The following is a 21,428-nucleotide window of genomic DNA, read 5'->3' on the forward strand; positions in this document are numbered from 1 at the left end:
GAATCAATCAGACGTGTTGTTGTCTTTTCTCGCTCTTTTCGCATTGCTTTCGGGGGTGTCTTCAGAAGATGAGCGCTTATGTGCCAAGTCATGTTTGCGAGATGCCTGGCCATCGGTTGGCTTCCGCTTGACAAGTGAAGAGAGGTCGTTGGCATTTTTCGTAACTGCGTCGAGTTTTGCCTTTTGCTCGGAAGCAGATTGTCCCATAATTTGACCTAGAAGACCCTGGAGGACCGCTTCACCTTGCTTGTCGTCTTCTAATGAGATCGGTCCGCGACGAAGATCGACAAGCTACAAGCCAGTGAGATTTTTACCCACGATAAGGAGGGGGCTTGACTTACTCTTTGCTCCATGTCGCCGATGATATCTTTCACGTTGGCTATTTTCCTTTTCATAGCCGTTGTTTTATCCTCGTCTCCGGAACTTTCGCGGTCCAGTTTGGTTTGCTCTAGAGTCATTCTAACCCGACAGCTTTCAATGGCCTTTTCCATGTGGAATACTGCATCCTTCCTCATTTCCTCGTCGACTTTGCCCCGCTGATCATTATTATCGCCTTCGCGGTCAATGTTTGCCTTCTGAACTGACCCGAACTCCAAGGCAAGTGAAAGTTTGTAATGGCATTCAGCAATAGATGGATCTTCCATCGCAAACAACGCTTTTCGCAAATCAAGCGCGGTTCTTAAGTCGGCAACTGCATCCGTAAAGCGTTCAGCCTCCAAGGAAATTTCTGCCTGTAAATCATACGTATCCGCAAGCCTCTCCTTGAGGTGTCGCATGCTGGGCGATAGATCGGCCGACTTTCCCTTCCCGCTTTCGTCGTCAATCGTTAGTTTCTTATGGTAAAGTATGCGGGCCAGATCAAGAACTTCGAAGGCATTGGCAAAGTCATCATCTTCATCATCGGCACCCTCTTCTTCCTTGTTATCCTCCTCCTCGGAATCCGAATCGTCGAAGTTTTCGTCGCCGGTGAACTGGAAAAGCGGCTTGTTCCCAGCTGACCCAGATTGCGCATTTTCTCCGACCGCTCCCGTCGGAGTCAACCCACTAGCAATTGCTTTTTGGATGGGATTGTCACCACCAGTTGCCGACTTCGATGGCAAGGTACTTTGAGCCGGTGTGTTGCTTGGCTGGGGCTGCGCGTCGCCTGCCACCTTTGAGCCGAGGACGTCGCTTTTGCTCACGGCCACATTGTATAGAGCTTTCCCGTAGGCGAATAGTAGATCGGCGTTGTCAAGCGATAGTTCCCCGTTCAACTTCGCTTGAAGTTCTGTGGCCTCGGAGTAAATTTCGGCGGCCGAATCGAAATCCTTAAGAGCATCTTTGGCGGCAGCTCGCTCAATGAGGCTCTCTAGTTGTGCCCGAAGGCTAACATCGGCCGTAGCTCCGGCGGGACTCGGGCTGGTCTTATTCTGGACGTCGTCGGCCATGGCCAAGTGACACGAAATGATATGGGGAAGAACTTGTCCGAAAGAACCTAGAGAAGAGGATGTAGCGTGGCGAGCAAGATAAAGAGCGTGGGTGGTGGTGGAAGGTGGAAGGATGGCGGAGATGAAATTAGTGGCTGATTGAGGAAGTCTGGAACCATCGCGGGTCGCGTCGCGTGGCTCCGCGCGTTTCTTTATTCCGTGCGGTTTCCAGAGACCCGGCACTGGAAAACATCGATTACCTACCCCCGGAGACCAGACTATGGTTTGATGCCGTGACGATGGATTCGGATCCAATACCTTCGTCGTCACCGGCGTTTGGAACGCCAGTGCATCCTTTTCGAAAGAACAAACCCAATCCGCTATCTACTAGGACTTCTATCCTTCCACTTCAACTCCCGCCCTCGACGCTTCGACCTGTCGCTTTCCGTACATTCACCCGGAAGCATAATCTGACAATATCATCCACTGCACTCCAAACCCTAGCCAATTTTGTGGGAAAAAACTGTGGCGCGGGATGGCGCGAAGAGGGCCTCGCCGAGCGAGTTCTCGATGAGGTTGCAAAAAGCTGGAAAAAGGCCGGCGGTGGGGTCATAGTTGAAGAAGGGAAAGGGGCGTCTTTGAATGCTATCTTGCAGGCCATGGAGGGAAACATGAGCGGTGGCAGGGTCGTCTTGGGGAGGGTCACTACCGCAGACAAGGGCCTTACGGGGATAGCGGGTCAGAATAGGCCGGAGGGCAAGGCACCGCAAGACGACAAAGAGGATGAAGACTTGGAGCTATTGCTGCATCCTCGACATTGGACAAAGGTCATTGATGCATTCGATATTCCACGGCTGACTTACAACGCCGACAAAAGATATTTCGAAATTGTTAAGTCGGAGCCGAGCCTCTTCCCATCACCTTCAAGGAATATTGCTTTGCTCCGGGATCGTTACAACATCATATACCAGCGTTTGCTCCGGAATGAATCATTCCAGACTCCTCTCGGCTTGTCACGCTCCGGGAGCGGGTTATCTAACCACCAGCATGGCTACAGGCTCACACCTATTGCGAACTTGCTTGGCAGAAGTGGCACCTCGCATTTGCTGCTAGGGTTGCTTTCCGTGTCGCCTACAGGAGAACTTACCCTCAGCGACCTCACGGGTAGCATTGCCGTGGAGTTGAGCCATGCACAGCTAATACCTCAGGATGGGGCTTGGTTTACTCCGGGTATGATTGTACTCGTAGACGGGATCTACGAAGAAGAAGAGAACGTCAAAGGGTCAACACTCGGCGGCAACAGCGGAATCGGAGGCACTATTGGCGGTAGATTCGTTGGTGTCTCCATCTGCGGCCCGCCTTGTGAGCGGCGAGATACGTCCTTTGGGACCAGTGTTCGGGAAGGTGGCGGAGAGGTTAGTTCCAGTGGAGGTCTTGGGTGGGTGGACTTCCTAGGCCTTGGGAGTGAGCGTGCACGAGGTCCACGCATGAGACAGGTCCAGGCTAGATGTGTCGACCATGCGCGCGATGGCGCCGAAACTCCGAATCGATTCAAGGTAGCCGTCATGTCCGAGGTGAACCTGGACAATATGAAGGTTGCGGATGCGCTTCGGAGGCTTTTTGGTATCTACAACGATCTTCCCCCCGGCGAGCGCCCGATGGTTTTCGTCCTCGTCGGGAACTTCGTCCGGCAAGCCACGGTCAGCGGCGGCGGCCAGGCGGGGAGCATTGAATACAAGGAGTATTTTGACTCACTCGCGGGGATTCTGTCTGATTTCCCTTCGTTATTACAGCGCTCCACGTTTGTCTTTGTACCGGGCGACAATGACCCTTGGTCGTCCGCTTTCTCGGCTGGCGCTGCTTCTCCAATCCCTCGGCAAGCGATTCCTGAGCTTTTCACCTCGAGGATAAAACGTGCATTTTCCATGGCCAATGCCGAGTCGGATCATTCCCAGGGCGCCGAGCCTGCCGGCGAGGCTATTTGGACCTCGAACCCATCTCGCCTCAGTCTTTTCGGGCCGGTTCATGAACTAGCTATATTCCGCGATGACATTTCGGGTAGGCTGAGACGCTGCTCGTTGAGCATGACACAAAATTTAGATCCTTCCGGTACAGCAATGGACGGGGACTTGGAGACTGATGGCAGATTGCACCCCGCGCCTGAAAGCCATGGGGAAATTAGACCGACAGACGTCAAGTCTTATCCGGCTTCGGCGGTTCGAATGGCCCGCAAGCTTGTCAAGACAATACTAGACCAAGGCAGTCTGTCGCCTTTCCCCCTCTCGCTGCGGCCCGTACTATGGGATTATGCATCGTCTTTGCAGCTGTATCCACTACCAACCGGGCTCATCCTGGCAGACGCGGAGGCAGCACCGTTTTGTATGACATATGAAGGGTGCCATGTGATGAATCCCGGGAGGTTAATTCCTGAGATTAGTATGCCATGCATGCAGTGGATCGAGTACGATGTTCTGAAGAATCGAGGGAGAGTAAGAGAGGAACGTTACTAGGCCATCTGCCCCCGAGACTAGTGAAAGCACAGATTACGTATCTAATGAATGACTGAATGTATCGTTATCTTGAGAAGCAAGCTTGGCGTTCACCGGCGAACTTTGACATGTCAAATTGGACATCCTCGGATCGATTCCTGGGGTTCTTGATTTAGTTATCACAAAATCTTGAGTTTTTATCGACTTCACAAGGCTTTCCACCCTGTTTTTGAATTATATATATTGATTTATACACATCCAACGATACGCATCGCTGAGGTGGAATGGGGAGGAACTCCAAAAGGTGCAACATGCAACATGCAACATGCAGCAAGCCCACCATGTGCGTGACATTAGAAGAGATACTATTTGACAAACACTTAAGAGTTACATGTGCCCATCCTCCCGGAGGACAACGAGTGCCTGGGGCACACAAAAAACAGCTTGGGACAGGGACAAAAAGAGCCATGCCTTAATCAATCATGATCACATCCTCATTATGTGACCCAGAGACAGCGTCGGTATCTGGTGATCCATTCTTGTTGCTCATCCTGGCCGGGGGCACATCCCTCATTGCTGGACCGGTTCCTGTCAGACGGGAATCCGCCTGGGTACGTGTCGAATCGCCCGTAGCAGAATGAGTAACAAGACTAGATGCCATATCGTTTTGACCGCCGGTAAGACACTTGTCAAGCTCCAATATTAGATTTCCGACCTTTTCAACCTCGGCAACAACTCCGCTACCGAGCCCTCTCCAACCGTCTCCCTTGGAATTGAAGAGGCTACTTTGGAAATCCGAGTCAGGTAACTTTTTGGACAAGAGGCCCTGCGGACTGCTCGTGCATTGAAGGATCCAGATCATTTGTTCTTTGTATTGGCCAGCTCTTAATTGGAAGCGGAGATTCTGGTTCGGATAGTGGATGATGTACGTTTTCGCATTGCGGACAATCACCTGCATCTTTAGGTGCTCTCTGTAAGATTGATTGAGCATGATTCGGTCGAATGCTTGCATCACGGGAAGCGTGAGTGAGAGAAGTTCGGTGAGAGTATCGAGGCTGGTGTCGGCAGAAGAATGATTCAAGATAGATGTCAGAGACCCTTGAATACGGCGATGGGGATTCGAATAGGCAAAGGTTATGTTCAGGCGCAAATGAAACAGGGGATGCGGTTGAGATGAATCCAGTCCCTTGCGAGGAAGAGTTTCAATATCAATGTGGGAAGACAGACTGCGTTCTGGGCCATATGCGAAAGCAATTCGCGACAATGACAAGGATTGTGGTTCCATTTTCTTGCATTGAAGAGTCTCAAAAACTGATAGAACACATTCGAGTCGCTGCAAATTTTCCATCAGGCTATTTATCACAGGACGGCCAGGTGGAGCAAGAAGGCGAATAGCAAAGCCGCGGTCTCGCCTCGAAAAGGCGAGCGAGCGATCCCACTTCGCGCTCAATAAACTGAAAGCCTTTGCAGGGATAAGTAAATTGCCGTAGGCCACCATTATGGCAACTTTGCTATGGGGTTCGACCCCACGGAAAGCAAGGCGGATCGTGTCTTTAATCAGGCCCTTTGTCTTTGATCCACCAGGTAACGCTAGTTGGTAAGGTAATGGGAGGGTCGCGGAATTGTACCGAATGAAAAGGTCTGGAACTCGAAGATCTGGCCCTAACACCAATTTATGCAAAGGTGGATAGAAAGGGGAAGACTGCAAATCAGTCATATAGCGCGCATTGGCATATATAGCCAGGATACCAGAAAGAGAATGCCCTATGTCTGCGAATGCTGTATAGCTGATGCGCTCCTGCATGGGCACAAGTGCACTGCCAATGATCTGGGCAGTGTGAGGTATAGACTGGTCCAGTGTTCCAGTGGGGTGTAATGGATGCTCGTCTCCCAACGTCGGTGGCGGAAGTTGAATTACCCACCAGTTATCGCCATCCATGCTACTTGTGACCGCCACAATCCAGTTACGCTCCCAGAATGGGTGCGAAAAGAACGAAAACCGCATAACGTTGGCCGGGAACACCCTTCGCACGTCAAGTTTAAGCCCCCTGGGGTTGACGGACTCGAAACCAAGCATTTTAACATGTGCTTCGGTCTCTTCTATAGCTGCAATGCAACGTAGTCGAGACACGCGGGAAACGATGTCATCTGCCGAAGATGTTTCGACGCCTCTTTCGCCTTCTGGCCGCTCAAGAGCACTAGGGCGAGCCGATAAAATTGTTGCCCCCGACATAGGCTCGATCGAGACTCGGAGATATCTTGTGGGAGTGAGCTGAACATCGAGTTGGCATTCCCCAGGCTCAACTCCAGTCAGCCGGGTTTGTAAACTGAGTACCCCAGCTGCGAACAAGAAACTCTGGCTCAGAATGTTATGCGCGGCAAACAAGATATGGGACGTGTGCAGGGCAATGACGCTTCGGAGGACACTTTCCAGAGAGAGGTTCACGGTGTCGAAACCAACATCAGTACTATCAACCTCCTGTCCATCCCGTAACCAGCGTAGTCCCAAATATGGAACACCATGGCTATGGCCTAGACCGCGTAGACGACCACTCTTAACTCCCAGTTCAAGCCAGCTCTTAGTTCCAGGCTTGAGAGCCCAATAATGCACAACTAGCGTTCTGTGCAGCAATTCAACGCGTAAAACATTTGACCAGAGACCTCTTGCTAATTCAAGAGCTTGTTTGAACAGAATGTTGATCTTGTTAGTCAGGACCAGACTGTGCAACAGATCAAAGCACCCAGTCAAACCACCATGCTTAAGCGTGTCGTTGATTTTAATCTCGAGGTCGTTGAACATTCGGCCCTGTGGAACGGAAGCCGACGGGTGGAAAAGAAAGCGAATATCAACAAAATAGAATTGAGAGAGTTCGTTTGCTTCCCCTATCGAAAGATCGAGCTCGAACTCGCCGGGTACAACGAAAGTGACACGGCCATCATGAACATGATAAGTTTGAAAGGATCGGGGGATCGTTTCACGTAATGCCAGTCGCGCGCTAAGGATTCTGTCGATCTTCCTTAATTTTTTAAGAGTGCCCTTAGCCGTCAAAGACCTTGGGGGTTTGTAGCCAAACTATATGACCACGAATTAGGATATACTTTCAATCTTAGGGATGGGGATGAAACGCACATCTGGCATTGACATGATTTTGGCCTTGGACAAGACTTCCAACGCCGTTTTCAAATCCGGATTTGCCACTTGGGCTTGGACGAGGTTCCGTTTCAGATCTCCGATCCATTGCAAAGCAGATACGTAGGATTGGTGACGAGTGCGAATAAAACTTTGTAGGTCGATTAGCTTACTGACATCGGCCGCTTGTCGGCTCCATTGAGAGAGAACGAGGAGTTTAATGAATTCAGCTCGCTTCGCATGAGCAAAGTTTAGAACGCGGAGTTTCTTCTGTATGTTTTCAGAAGACTGGTTGCCCGATGATTTTCCATTGGCGGGGTGGAACGAAACATCGGTAGGCGGAATCTGGATATCGGCCAAGTCTGTGATTAAATCAGATAGATCGTTCCAGCACTGCTGCACAGATCTATTGACCAAAGTTGAGAATGGGAAAAAGCCTTGAGTTATGTGTGGCAACTCCGGGACCCTGTCATTCATCCTCAAAGCAAGTTTGGTTGACGTCGGCCTGTGCTCCTGGTTTCCATAGTCTATTTTCTGAGACACTCCGTTCGTATAAACAGGACTCTTATTTGTACCAACGGACACCAAGCCTTGACTGCTGCCACCAGGAGAGGTGGACATGCCATTCATAGCGTCCGTGCCCTGCTCAGATCCAACGATTCTGGCATTGTCCATGATGACACCCGGCATATCTAGGCTCGCGCTCGCAACTATCCAATGGCCCTCCCTCCTTCTTTCACAGCCTGCACAGGTTTTGAGATCAAATCCCCCGAATCCGGCGCTGGGGCAAGGAAGACAGCCGATGGCACACGCTTGGCTCTAAGAGGTTCAGTGTGGTGCCATATGTCTGTCAGTGGGCGCGAACAATCGGCTCCGTTGAGATGAGGGGTTTGTCTGAGGTATCGTTCGAAAGTAGTACAATGCCGACTGCCTTGTGTCCTCGTGAAAAAGTATGTAGATGTGTTGTCGCAGATACGAAGTACAATGAATTGGAAGGCGAAAAGAAATCTCTTCGTGGAAATAATATTAGCAGTGGCAGTGATTTGAAACTGAGCTGAAAGTCGAAGCAAGGTGAAGCAGGTTTCTTCTCTCCCTTGTCTTGATTCCAAACCTAGAAAATGCAATAGAGGCTGAGCTTTGCACCTTCAAGATCCCCGGAGGTATGGAAGGGGATTACTAGAGAACGAAGGCGGAGGGAGCTTGAATGATATTAATATGTTTGTTGCAGTATAACAAAACATGAATGGAAGTCAGTTCCCTGTCTGCAAAGTATTAGGGAGGACTCATTCATAAGGAGCGTCTGTGATGTCAGAAGAAACCTTGTTGGACAATGAAATCAATAATGATGAATGAAGCCCGCCGCGGATGGATGCGACGCAAATGCACGAGCCCCGGGGTTGTCAGCCTCAGTGGCTGATTGTGCATGCCTTGATGCCTGCTTACAGCATGGCGTACCCAGTAGTTACCGTATGATAAGTAGGAATTTGTATATACGGTACGGTACATATATACATACATACATACAATACAAAGTATAAATTACCCAAGGTATCTTACCTAGGTTCTTCCTGATGTAATGTATGTATTATATTACGGTGATATTTCACCGAGGCCCCATGATCTGTTCCCACTAAAGCGTAGATCATACCAGGTACTAGTCGTCATGCTTTCCACTGTCACAAGGCCTAAAGATAAGCTAAGCTCCCTGCTACCTGCATCCCTTTTCAGTTATAGGATCTCTATCTGTTCGGCTACATGAACGGAGTGTCGTGGAGCTATCTATTTATCTTGCCCATCGTCCCTTTCCTTCTAGTTATTTGCGGCCGATCGACTAAATAATTGACTTGCCACTGCTCCACAGCGTTTACACGGACGATCCGGTCCTTTCGTCTTTCCGACACACAGGCTAGAATTCCGGTCCTATGATATGAAAGCAAGGATCGATTGAAGAGATTCAAGATGTGGGAAAATGAAAGCGCCGAAACAACCTCGCGTTCTCGATATCCTGGTGATGACACACGACCGACAAGCAATAGAGAGCTTGCTGGATGGCTTAGTTACAGCTGGGCAGCTGAAGTCTTTGCGGTGTGCGCAATGGGTATACCCTCACAAGTTTAAAGCAGGCTGACGCAGGTCGAGGCTAATCATAACGTAGGGTCGTTCCTCCCCATCACACTAGAGCAAATGGCTCGTGACCGTGGTGTTCTCCTATCAGACAAGGTGACGCCATGTGTGGATTGGCAACCCCCGCGGCAACCATCTCTATTTGACTCGTGGAGTTATAATGTCAGTACCGATGCGAGTGAGAGCCACGAAACTCCAGCCGCTGGCCAATGCATTGTAAGGATTCTCGGTGTCGAAATCAATACGGCAAGCTTTGCTATGTACACATTTTCTTTGAGTGTCTTCGTGCAGGCTCTGCTGATCATATCTATGTCCGGTGCTGCAGACCATGGAAGCTATCGCAAAACATTCTTGGTTACATTTGCTTTCATTGGATCCTTGACGACGATGCTGTTCCTTGGAGTTGTGCCAGGGTTTTACATAGTCGGTGGTCTGTTCGGAGTAGTGGCAAATACTTGTTTCGGAGCATCGTTTGTTCTTTTGAATTCCTTTTTACCCCTGCTAGTCCGCCATCATTCTTCTGTGCTTCGAAATGTCGGTGCAGGTGTCTCTTACACCTCAACGAGAGGGAACAGCTCTATTCAGAATAGTGATTGTCCGGATGATATTGACGTGACCACACCGCTTCTCCAACCCAGTCAACACGAGCTAAATCCTCATAGCTTGGAGAGTTATCAACCATTGCCCGTGGATACATCGCAGGAATTAGAGCTCTCGACTAAGATATCATCCTATGGAATAGGGATCGGATATATTGGCTCTGTGATACTACAATTAATTTGCATCCTGGTTGTCGTTGCTACAAAACAAACCACCTTTTCTCTGCGACTTGTCCTCTTTCTCATCGGATTTTGGTGGTTTATCTTCACCATTCCCGCCGCAGTTTGGCTTCGTCCACGTCCAGGGCCTCCTCTTCCGCACGATGAAGGGAAGCAAGACCGCTCTTGGATTGGCTACGTGGTTTTTGCTTGGAAATCCCTTGGTCGCACTGCTATGCGGACTCGACACCTGAAAGACATATTACTGTTCTTGGCAGCGTGGTTTCTCCTGAGCGATGGAATTGCCACCGTCAGTGGAACTGCTGTTCTTTTTGCCAAAACCCAACTTGCTATGCAGCCTGCAGCACTGGGCATGATTAATGTCGTGACAATGGTTGCGGGGGTATTCGGGGCATTCTCCTGGCGCTATGTGTCAAGCATATTCAAACTGGGTGCTTCACAAACAATAATTGCATGTATCGTCTTATTTGAGATCGTTCCTCTCTATGGTCTCTTGGGGTTTATCCCGGCAATCAAGGATTTGGGGTACCTTGGCCTCCAGCAACCCTGGGAGATGTTTCCCTTGGGTATTGTTTACGGCCTTGTTATGGGTGGCTTGTCGTCATATTGTCGAAGCTTTTTTGGAGAGCTCATCCCCCCCGGCTACGAAACGGCGTTCTTTGCCCTTTATGCTATCACGGACAAGGGCTCGAGTGTTTTCGGGCCCGCTATCGTGGGAATAATCACGGACCGTTACGGTGAGATCCGGCCAGCATTTGCCTTTCTTGCCGTGTTGATACTGCTTCCACTGCCGCTAATGCTTCTCGTTGACGTCAATCGAGGTAAACGGGATGCCTACGCGCTTGCGGTTGAACTGGCGGGCCACTCCACACGGGACACACCTTGCTATGGCACAATTCCACAAGACCAACCAGACAATGAAGAAGAGGCTGTGGCCCATACCGAGGATTGACAACGAGGAAAGAAGGAGGGGGGAGGACCGATCCGCATGCCTCATACACCGTCGTAATTCATACATTGTCCGACCTAGTCTGTCTAGGTACTTGACTGTTTCATCAAAGCCTGGCCCGAGGGACAAGACGTTGGGAAAGCCGGAATCATGTACCGTTGGTAGACATCTCCGTAGTAACTGGACGGAGGATCAGAAATAAAGATCATATTAATTAAGATACATACATTACATGGAAGGGATGTTACCACGGAAACGTTACCGGACCGGGTACAGTAAGGTGGTACCGCCCTACGCCGGAGTAGGCAGGCACCCTAGCTGGTTACCATGAAGAGACTAGTGTCATAGGGCAGTAGGTAGGTACAGTACATACATACGTACCTGAGATACTACCTAGGTATATGTACCTAGATAAGCAGGCATACTCTTCAGGAAGGTACCTGCTTTACGGGTACAACTAAGTACCTCCTGGGTAGGGGAATCTAGCGGAGGTAGCCAGGTACCAGACTGCCCTCGGTAGGTATTGCCTAGGTACCCAGGGAGTCTCCCTTGCTGTACCTGACTGACTACCGGGCGCCGCCCCTCTCAAGCATGAACCAGTCAGATTAGCTAAACAGCAGAAAGAACAAACTGTCCTCAACTCCCCCAGCCCATACAATACTTAACGGGCCTTCTCACCTTTGCTCTTACCACCTCTTCTCCCTCCTCCACCCGGCTTCTATAGCTTCGTCAATCACCTTCCTCTGCCTCCTTTGCCAATTAAAAGCCGTTTGGAAAGGATAGGGCACCTCTCAGTTCTAGTCTCTTGAATCCTTATCACGCTATTCGTGATATCCACACGACAAGATGCGATCTTTTGCGCCTTGGGCCCTGAGTCTCTTGGGCGCTTCGGCTGTGGTGTCTGCCAGTGATGCCCAGGCCGACGCCCCCTCTGACGTGAAATCATTGACCCAGGACACATTCAACGATTTCGTCAACGAGCATGATCTAGTGCTGGCGGAGTTCTTTGCACCATGGTGTGGACACTGCAAGGCTCTGGCGCCCAAATACGAGGAGGCCGCCACTCAGTTGAAGGAGAAGAATATCCCCTTGGTCAAGGTTGACTGCACCGCAGAGGAAGACCTTTGTCGGGATCAGGGAGTAGAGGGCTATCCCACCCTGAAGATCTTCCGCGGCGTTGATTCGAGCAAGCCTTACCAGGGAGCTCGTCAGACTGAGGCGTGAGTTATCTCTTCTCTTATTGTCCCCGGCAGGATGCTGACCTGTCAGTCTCGTTTCATACATGATCAAGCAGTCCCTTCCGGCCGTTTCCAGCGTCACCGAAGATAACCTCGAGGATACCAAGACCATGGACAAAATCGTTGTGATCGGTTACCTTGGATCCGACGACAAGGCAGCCAACGAGGCGTTCAACGCCCTGGCAGAGGCGCAGAGGGACAACTACCTGTTCGCCGCTACCGACGATGCGGCTATCGCCAAGGCGGAGGGCGTCAAGCAACCCTCGCTCGTCCTTTACAAAGACTTTGATGAGAAGAAGACCATCTACACAGGTGATATCGAGCAGGATGCTGTTTTGGCTTGGGTGAAGACTGCCAGTACCCCTCTTGTGGGTGAGATTGGCCCAGAAACCTACTCTAGTTATATCACGGTGAGCCGTCCCCTTCTGTGTTTATCGATGGCTTTAATAAGCTGACTGGACTTTATAGGCCGGCGTTCCCCTCGCCTACATCTTTGCCGAAACGGCTGAGGAGCGTGAGAAGTTTACAGAGGAATTCAAGCCCATCGCCGAGAAGCACAAGGGCCTTATTAACATCGCCACGATTGACGCCAAGATGTTTGGAGCTCATGCTGGAAACCTCAACCTTGATCCTCAGACGTTCCCCGCATTTGCCATCCAAGACCCCGAGAAGAAGGCCAAGTATCCTTATGACCAGTCTAAGGAGATCACCGCCAAGGATGTTGGCAAGTTCATTCAGGATGTTCTTGACGGCAAGGTCGAGCCCAGTATCAAGTCCGAGCCAATTCCTGAGACCCAGGACAGCCCTGTGACTGTTGTTGTGGCCCATTCCTACAAGGAGCTTGTCATCGATAACGAGAAGGATGTTCTTCTCGAATTCTACGCGCCCTGGTGCGGGCACTGCAAGGCGTGAGTAACCATCCCGGAAACTAGGCTTGATGGTCGCTAATTCTTCTAGTCTCGCTCCCAAATACGAGGAACTCGCAAGCCTCTATGCCGACGTCCCCGATCTCGCCTCCAAGGTCACTATTGCCAAGATTGATGCCACGGCCAACGATGTCCCGGATTCGATCACCGGCTTCCCCACGATCAAGCTTTACCCTGCCGGCAGCAAGGATTCCCCTGTTGAATACGCTGGGTCGCGTACCGTTGAGGACCTTGTCAGCTTCGTGAAGGAGAATGGCAAGCATAAGGTTGATGCTCTTGTCAACACCGAGGAAGGCGGCGAGGCCGCCGAAAGCCCTTCCGCTTCTAGCGAGACTGAGGCTCCTGCCGCCACTGATGACAAGGCTGATCACGATGAATTGTAAACTTGTTCTATTTAACGAGATCTGTAATCTTCAACTTGAATGCACTTGAAATTGTCTTGCCAGACAAAAGTATTTCTCTATCATGCTAGGTCCTTCTATACACCCCGAAAGCATATTAACGGCCGTAGATGCGCACGCACATTTTCAAGCAATACCTTGGGCTCCTGACCAGGCCTCCCCCTAATGTCCTCATTGAATCAAGGAGAATAACTGATAAACTCCAAAGGAACAGAAAAATTCCTATGCGCACTCCAGAGGCTGATGAGTAGCGGACTTTCGAGTCAAGGTTTCGTGATTACACACCCAATAAACGCCAACGGACAAGAACCAATGATTGCAGCCGGGTATTCATGCATGGACCTCGCTGATACCTACATCCTCCTTGATATGAGCTGTAACAACATCACCTGCAGCACTCAAGCACAACGCAATGTTCTTTCCCTTCAATCGCGTGTATCCGCTGCTGCCAGAGCCTCTAGAGCGTCGATGTCATCTTCGAACTCGTCAACGTCCAAGGTATTGGTCAGTTGTGGTTCATCGCCGTCTGCTTCCTCGGACGGTATCGGCGCAGTTCCTTTCGTCATAGGGATCTTTGGCTTCTCAATCACGACGGAGGGACTTTGAATTGCGGCCAAAGGGGATGTTGTCTTCATATTTGATGTCAAACTCCAATCAATGACTTCATCAGCCCCATAACGTTCAGCCAGCCATTCATTGCATTTCTTAAAGTGTTGATTGACAAACTGATTTCACATGATTAGGTCACTACGATGCAAGCTAAGGAACGATATCGAGAGAATGGGCACTTACAAAGCCTCTAGACGCGCTTAGCGGACTAGGATGGACCGATTGTAGCACGCAATGTTTCTGTCGGTTGATGCTCGACACACGCTTACCTGCTGGGTTTCCCCAGGCAAGAAATACAACCCCATGAGATCGCACACGTGCTACAATATCGATAGCCTTTTGAGTAAGCCGTTCCCACCCTTTGTTTGAATGGCTGGCAGCCTGATGCGCGCGAACCGTCAAGCAAGTATTAAGCATCAAGACTCCGCGTTCCGCCCATGGGGTAAGTAAGCCACCTTTGTTCGGCGGCCGTTCAAAGGAGGGGTAGTCATTCTTGATACCCGTGTAGATATTGACGAGAGATGGGGGAGCCGGAGTGGGAGGGCGAACGGAAAACGCCAAGCCATGGGCCTGGTTGTGATTGTGATAGGGGTCTTGGCCGATTATGACTGCCTTCACTGTGTGTAGAGGTGTATGACGGGACCTGTCGGGTTTTGAGCATCGTGCTGATATCTTTGTCTTTTCGGATGGGCCTACCATGAATAGATCTCGTTCTCCGGCGGGAAGACTTTAACCCCAGACCGCTTTTCTTTCTCAAGGAATTGTTTCAACGCCATAAACTCTGGTGTGACTAGTTCATCTTTCAGCTGTGCCAGCCAGCTGTCGTCCAAAGTCTCTATCTCGAGCCGAAGGAGTTCCGCTTGTTCCGGGGTTAACGACGCTATCCATTTCTGCTTGTTGAAGGTCGACGAAGGCGGGGTTGACGACTTGGATTCAGCCGTCTTGACTTTGGCTTTCGGCGCACCGAAGAACGATGTGATGCTGCCATTGGCCTTGGGCTTCTTCGAGTCAGTCGCTGAGGCTGTCAAATGATTGGCATTGCGTTTGACACCTGTAGGGCTGGCCATGTCGCTTCCAAGCAGGTGGTCGTGTGCGGCAACAGATGGCTTGACGGGAGGAATTGATGATTGATTTCTGCGATTTGGAGATGAAGCAATCAAGATATCAGAAGAATGGTGCAGTAACTGACTGTAGCAGACGTAGACGACTCACGGTTGAGGACCGACGGAGGTTTTGACGAATATTAGGTAGGTATGTAGTGATGTGTAACTAGGAGATCACTGGTAGAACTGGAGAATCGGTTCTTACCTAGGCTACTCTAGCTGCCTGGATAAGGTAGATAATTACCTAGATAAGGTGATAGGTGTTCCAAGTACGCGTCGCGCGTCGCGCGTGTGAAGGAAGAGCTTGGGTGGGTGGAGCATGAGGCGGTCGGTATGATTTGTAAAGTAAGTTAGTAAGTGTAAGGTACCTATGGATACCTAGGAACTGTACTGTATTATACTGGTACATACATACATACAGTCAGGACCGAGATAATCTTAGGTATACAATAGGTATGTAATGTATAAGTGATGTACATTACTAGGTAGTTAGGTCAATTCATATACCTGTATACAACCTGGTAATATTGTATTATATGTATGCACTAGTAAAATCCTTAAGAGGTTTGCTTACAAGGTAACTAACTAAACTAGGCAAGGTATCCATCGATCTATACCTTTGGTATATATTCTATCACTTATCACCAACCCATTCTTGATACTCTAGGTACTCCCTGACCAAGTAGGCACCTGAGGGCTTGATGGAGCTTACCTGGTTTGCTGATACTCCCCAAGCGCGTCGTCGGACTAGAGCCCCTCGCGCATGTGCTTCTTGTCAGCGAAGAAAGGTCGGTCTCTAGCTTGTTTCTACCTGTCGTATCCTCTCTCATGCATTGATGATACCTTGATGTGCACATCTTTCATCTATGCACGCGGCTACGTGTCCCTGATTGTCCTACTTATAGGGTGTTCTGAAGTTTGAAAGCTAATCATGCCTGCGACCTTCAACAGAAGCGCTGTCGTCATTTGAGTACTGGGACTGGCCTGAGCCAATGCCCCGGGGGACAGCACAATGGAACTACTCCGCAACCATCAGCCATACCTTCAGACTCTGAGAGAGGTGCGCAGACGCCTGAAATGATACCTTCAGAGCCCCTTCACACAGAGCGTTTCGTAGGCGATCTCAACCCTGAAGCTGCAATTCGGGAGAAATTGGACGTCACGGCCGAGAACCAGCTTCGTGACCGGATCGGACTCTGGATCAACTCGCCTGCCACGCAGAGCAATGAAGGAGCCCGATCGCAGACTCTAGCATCCTTTCTACAGCATCGATGCGCATCTATAACAAGGGCCTTCGAGCGCCTTCCCCTCTCAACCCAAGATGGATTGATTTCGATCTATTTCTCCAAAGTCAACCATATCCTCCCACTTGTTGATAAGGATTCTTTCTCTTGCGCCCACGCGGCGGGAGTGGCGTCTGTATTCCTAGAGAAAGCTATGTGCCTCGTTGCGGCGAAAGATAGCGCAGCTATATCCCACCTTCGTCTGGCGACCAATGGCTCTCTTCTCTCACCACGGGAATTTTGCTCCGAGATATACAAAGGGCTTGTTCTCGTGATGAATGACGGGCTTGAATCAGACCGGATCACTCGGATCCGCGTTTTGGCGCTCATGTCTTTGCATTGTGAAGGCTATGAAGGAGCAGAAGCCGCCTCCATGCATCTTTGCCAGGCGATCCATCAGGCGCAGACGATAGGATTACATCTCGATAGACCCGATCGGGCCACTTTGACCAGGGATTTGTTTTGGTGTCTATGGACTCTGGACAAGATGCATGCATCCATAGGTGGCCGGCCGGTGCTTCTCGCAGACCGCGACATTGGTATCGAGAAGCCCGAAACTAAGACCCCCCACGCTAGAAGAGCATTTGATGTTTGGTTTGCTATCACAGAGTTGCTTTCGAGCGTGATCTCGTTCTATCGGCCAACCACGGATCATACAGTGGGTTGGGAGACCGAGTTTCCAACGTTTGAAGACATCATCGGTGACAACGTACGAGAAGACGTAGATTTTGCTACGCTCGGTGCGCCTACCCCTGTTCGTGTGATTTCTATATGTACCGTCTAGCTTACATGGATTCCAGGCTTCCTCGAACTTTTTTATCATGCCGTTGGGATTCTGTCCTGTAGATATAAGCCATCCGATTGTGCCGACAGCTCCGAGCCATCCCATACTCGCCAGAACCTCGCAGCGATTCGGATATACTCCATTGCTGCTACTGAATGTAGTCAAGAGCTACCTCCGCTACCAATAGTCCCTTATGCACTAGCGTTATCCATGGGCGTCGCGTACCAGCAGTTTCGGTCGAGCAAACTGATCACTCATTTTGACCGAGCCAAAGCTAGTCTAGAAGCGTGCTGTTCTCTTCTCGAAGACATAGGAAGCTGCTGGTATTCTGCAGAAGCAATGGCACGGCTGGGACGCAGGGCATTGGTTCTGCAGAACGTGAAATCTGATAGTAGTCGGGACATCAGGTCGCAGGGGATATCTCAGGCTATGCCTGCTGCACCCGAGCAGCCCGACAATTCCACTTCATGCTTGGCACTCTCGTCCCATGAAGATACTGGGCGTGTCGGCGACACGCCTCTCATTCCGTCAATACCCGCACCCACCCCTGACAAGCCTCTGGGGCCCGACGACAGCGAATTTGCCGATATTGATATACTGTTTGGAGACTTTCTGGACTTATCCTTACCCACGAATTTTTGGGATCCTGTGTTCTTCTCGGACACACATCCGTGACGTGCTGCTTGGAACTTCGACGAGCAAGCTTCAATCCCGAACTGATCGGTGGGGACGGAATGAATTGCCGATCGTTATAGAATATGAATGCACGGCCAGGGACCGGCCTTTTTGGGTCCATGGAATGGAACCATTCTAATATTGTCTTGAACAAAACTTGCTCAAATGAGTCTTCTAAACCGGGTCAATGGCCTGGGGGCGGGTGAGTAGGTAGAGTGTCTTGCCTCGTAGTCCGAAGTGCCGGAGTCAAATAATCCTCTCCGTCAAGGCATCAAGATGTGGCCTAAGGCCTGTTCAGTTAGTTAGTTAGTTCCTTTTGTGACTCCGAGTCCGCCCTTCCCCCTCCCCCTTCCTTTCATCATCATCCATGGTCCTCGTCTTCTTTGCTGATTGACCGGGTCGGATCCCTCCCGTTTCCAAATTCCCCACCCATCTGGTTCGTCCACGGCCTCGGGTTTCAAATTGAAGGTCTGATCAGACCTCTGGTCTCGACCGAACTCTTGGTTCGCTCGCTTGACACGCCACGACTCAAGCGATCAACGATCAACGACCAACTCATAGCTTTTCTTCCCAGGCCCATTGTTCCTAGGCCGATTTCTCCTCTTTCCTTGCCTGTTCTTGGGGACCCATATATCATAATTTTATTTGTTTTATCTTCCTGGTCTAATTTCTTCTTTCCTTCTTTTCGTTTGCTCCCCCACAATTCTCATTGCCTTCTTTTCTACTTTCCCGCTCTTGTATGATCAAATTCTTGAAGATCATGTTCGGCCTTTGAGTCATTTGACTCTCTGTGTTTCACCTTGGAAGTTGAGTCGTGTGTTGCATCAATCTTAGCCGATTAGGCATCGTGTTGCTGCTTCGTGAAGGTCTACAGATGATTTCTTGAAGCACGTCGGACAGGAGAACTCTTGGAATGTGATTGACTTGAGCTGTAACCAAGCCTGATGGATCTTGGATGCGCGCTACCAAATTAAAGTCCGCCTTCGCAAAAGTAATTGGTTTCATTACCTGTCCGCTTTGGTATGCGCAGGTGGAAGGCCTAGAGGATCCGGAAAGTTGGATAGAGGAGAAACCCTGGCGACAGTAGATAGCCTTGCCTATCTGCTAGTTTCCCTTCATGGCCCCAGTATCCAGCGACCCGGAGCCGTCTGCAACTTTTGCCGGTGCAGAATCCGAACGAGAACATGGTACATTCAACAAACAACTTGATCGAACCCCTGCCCACCCTATTCCCCAGCTTCAGGGTCCGTTTGAAGAATCCATGCTAGAGGCTCTCGAAGGCGCTCAGAGTGAGTGGGCAGTGGAACTGGATGCTCAGTCCCGCCGCAAGGATCTACTCGAGTCTGCCGAGTATGAACGACTCTGCGGCCGTAAATGGCGCCAGAGGGCCGGCGAAAGGCAAGCACTCGGCCGTCTTCCAAACTATCCATGGAAATGCCCAACGAAACTGACCGTCGACAGGTATCACCCTTTTTGGAAGCTTATCTCCCAGATGTCGTTCGGCGTTAGTCTCTTGACCAAACGACTGGCCAAGTCAGATTTGGAGGTTTTGAAAATTCTTCAAGCTCATGTTGACGAGATGGATGGGTTTTTGGGAAGAACGACGGAGGACTTTCTACTAATCCAGGTTGATGTGCGCACTCGGATCCAGTATCTCAATCTCCCACTTGGGAATCTTGATGTCTTCGACGAGATGCTGAATGACCGCCAATTCCGCCGTGCCATGATAGGCTATAACGAAATGATTGAGCATGCCGTTGATCGCTTTACACAATCCGTTAGAGACACCCTCAAAGATATACAGAAAGGAAAGGCGGCAGTTGGCGCTCTATGGCAGTACCTTGGAGACTCTGCAAGACAGAATGCTCCCCTATCTAACAATACCACCGCTGTATACAATGCGATGCTGGCGAACACGGAGGGGTGGAATGCCGCTTTTTCTAAACTCCGCCGAAAAGGTGTTGCCCTCGAGTCCGCACTCTTGCAGCTTGGCCTGACCATAACCGAAATGCAACGCCGTGTGGGCGTGGCAAGCAGGAAGGAAGTAGTAAGCTGCCTTGCCCTTTTATAGCCACGCCTCGGACCCTGACGCAATCCCATAGGTATCCTTGATGCGTTCTTCTAATGCTGCTCCTGGAGGCAAACGGCTTCGGGATCGGCTTTTCGAGAGAGGGCTGTCCATCAGAGTTTCCACGCCCTCGATTCCAGAAAAGCCTCTCCCATGTGACCCAGGGCTGCCGGTAGCAACGAACATGCCACCAGTGCCCAGGCAAACTGACCCCCGCCGAATGCTGCAGAAGAGTGTCCCCAATCTACGGGCCTCCAAATCCTCTGACAATTGTTACCGGAATAAAACACCGCCGGGCCGGTCAAGATCAGTGAATGGTTTTGTTAACACCGCAAATTCCATTATTTCAATATCTAATTTGAGACGCTCAAGCAGTCGATTTTCAAAAGTCAAACCCACTTTGAGGGAAAGCCAAAACGAAGGTGATGGGGTAGCACCAATGCGACCCTCCACGGCACCCTCTAGAACACTAAAAGCGCGAAGTGCATCCGTCGAACAGTTGAAAGGTCTCTATAAAAACAGAAAAGATCAGCAGCAACATATGTCAATGCTACCCGAGTCCAGAAGGCCCCTCACAGCGCAAGCGTCCTCCAGAGGAGAGACAATGAAAGAGCAACTCCTGCAGTATTTCAAAGGAGACCGAGTGATCGATGCATGGGAGAGTCGGCCACAACAAGAGAAGATGGCTAGTCAGGATTGCCAGACAAAGGGTGATTTGTGGAGTAGATTTCGGGACAAGTCGTCGAACGGTCCTGGCAACCCTGACGACCAACCGACGAACCTCCTCGACGAAGACCTGGGGAGGCAGATGGCCTGGTTACAGGAGGAAACGAAAACATTGAACACTTATTCATTGAAATCAAGGCGTGATGTGGCTCCTCGAATCCACGTCCTCTCCGACCCCGTAAGCTTAGCTCGGGGACTCGAAGAGGCTAGCGGTTCCAGGCATCAAGACGACATTGATTCCCCAGAAGGAGATACGCAGTCAATCATAACAGCGCTTCCGTCGGTGCCACCTTCACTAGCGCATCAAAATTAGCGCGTTTGACTAACATCTAGGAAGAAAAAAGAAGCATTGACCGGAATCCGCTCCCCATCAAGCCGTTCTGTTGATCGAGCAAATGACCAGGAAGACAGGGGAATTCCGTTTTCAAGTTGAATTGAACGGGTTTAAGCCATTCGGCTTCTTACCAGATAAGTTTAATCCTGGGCTCAAGCTCTTTGTTGCGCGTGAATGGGGCCGAATGAACTTTGAAGCGTTGATCTTTGCTCTTATACCCCTGCTTGCCAATGGGCTGAATGGCCCGATTGAATTGCAGACCCATCGTGAAGGTACTGCTGTTATGCAATAGCAATAATAGAATCTTTATATATGACAGTTGCAGACACAGAAGAACAACTTGAAGACATTAATCATACAGACTGTTGTAGGATACATAGGCCTTGTTTTCATAAAGCGCCAAA

The 21,428-nt window shown here is 50.2% G+C and overlaps 8 protein-coding genes across 8 annotated transcripts; 5 read left to right on the forward strand and 3 right to left on the reverse strand.

The window, feature by feature from the left end:
• Positions 1 to 3: 3 nt before the first annotated feature.
• Positions 4 to 1,427, reverse strand: LDX57_012382 (SHNi-TPR domain-containing protein; the record flags this gene model as incomplete). The annotated part of the gene is made up of 2 exons (XM_046094126.1): positions 4 to 291; positions 342 to 1,427. The coding sequence occupies 2 exons, from the start codon at positions 1,425 to 1,427 to the stop codon at positions 4 to 6; spliced, it is 1,374 nt and encodes a 457-aa protein (XP_045950105.1).
• Positions 1,428 to 1,705: 278 nt separating this feature from the next.
• On the forward strand, positions 1,706 to 3,916 carry DPB2 (DNA polymerase epsilon noncatalytic subunit; the record flags this gene model as incomplete). Its single annotated transcript, XM_046094127.1, has 1 exon — positions 1,706 to 3,916. The coding sequence occupies one exon, from the start codon at positions 1,706 to 1,708 to the stop codon at positions 3,914 to 3,916; it is 2,211 nt and encodes a 736-aa protein (XP_045950106.1).
• A 451-nt stretch (positions 3,917 to 4,367) lies between these two features.
• On the reverse strand, positions 4,368 to 7,700 carry RGR1 (mediator of RNA polymerase II transcription subunit 14; the record flags this gene model as incomplete). The annotated part of the gene is made up of 2 exons (XM_046094128.1): positions 4,368 to 6,968; positions 7,026 to 7,700. The coding sequence occupies 2 exons, from the start codon at positions 7,698 to 7,700 to the stop codon at positions 4,368 to 4,370; spliced, it is 3,276 nt and encodes a 1,091-aa protein (XP_045950107.1).
• A 2,598-nt stretch (positions 7,701 to 10,298) lies between these two features.
• On the forward strand, positions 10,299 to 10,880 carry ATG22 (Autophagy protein 22; the record flags this gene model as incomplete). Its single annotated transcript, XM_046094129.1, has 1 exon — positions 10,299 to 10,880. The coding sequence occupies one exon, from the start codon at positions 10,299 to 10,301 to the stop codon at positions 10,878 to 10,880; it is 582 nt and encodes a 193-aa protein (XP_045950108.1).
• An 843-nt stretch (positions 10,881 to 11,723) lies between these two features.
• Positions 11,724 to 13,424, forward strand: pdiA (protein disulfide isomerase PDI1; the record flags this gene model as incomplete). Its single annotated transcript, XM_046094130.1, has 4 exons — positions 11,724 to 12,097; positions 12,147 to 12,525; positions 12,584 to 13,023; positions 13,073 to 13,424. 4 exons carry the CDS (start codon positions 11,724 to 11,726, stop codon positions 13,422 to 13,424), a joined length of 1,545 nt encoding a protein of 514 aa, XP_045950109.1.
• A 443-nt stretch (positions 13,425 to 13,867) lies between these two features.
• Positions 13,868 to 15,118, reverse strand: UNG1 (uracil-DNA glycosylase; the record flags this gene model as incomplete). The annotated part of the gene is made up of 3 exons (XM_046094131.1): positions 13,868 to 14,167; positions 14,235 to 14,694; positions 14,748 to 15,118. The coding sequence occupies 3 exons, from the start codon at positions 15,116 to 15,118 to the stop codon at positions 13,868 to 13,870; spliced, it is 1,131 nt and encodes a 376-aa protein (XP_045950110.1).
• A 737-nt stretch (positions 15,119 to 15,855) lies between these two features.
• On the forward strand, positions 15,856 to 17,896 carry LDX57_012388 (transcription factor domain-containing protein; the record flags this gene model as incomplete). Its single annotated transcript, XM_046094132.1, has 3 exons — positions 15,856 to 15,942; positions 16,106 to 17,177; positions 17,238 to 17,896. The coding sequence occupies 3 exons, from the start codon at positions 15,856 to 15,858 to the stop codon at positions 17,894 to 17,896; spliced, it is 1,818 nt and encodes a 605-aa protein (XP_045950111.1).
• A 1,117-nt stretch (positions 17,897 to 19,013) lies between these two features.
• Positions 19,014 to 21,003, forward strand: LDX57_012389 (uncharacterized protein; the record flags this gene model as incomplete). Its single annotated transcript, XM_046094133.1, has 3 exons — positions 19,014 to 19,294; positions 19,358 to 19,943; positions 19,999 to 21,003. The coding sequence occupies 3 exons, from the start codon at positions 19,014 to 19,016 to the stop codon at positions 21,001 to 21,003; spliced, it is 1,872 nt and encodes a 623-aa protein (XP_045950112.1).
• Positions 21,004 to 21,428: the final 425 nt, after the last annotated feature.

Source organism: Aspergillus melleus (genome assembly GCF_016097325.1).
Source record: "Aspergillus melleus strain CBS 546.65 chromosome Unknown contig8, whole genome shotgun sequence".
Taxonomy (NCBI): domain Eukaryota; kingdom Fungi; phylum Ascomycota; class Eurotiomycetes; order Eurotiales; family Aspergillaceae; genus Aspergillus; species Aspergillus melleus.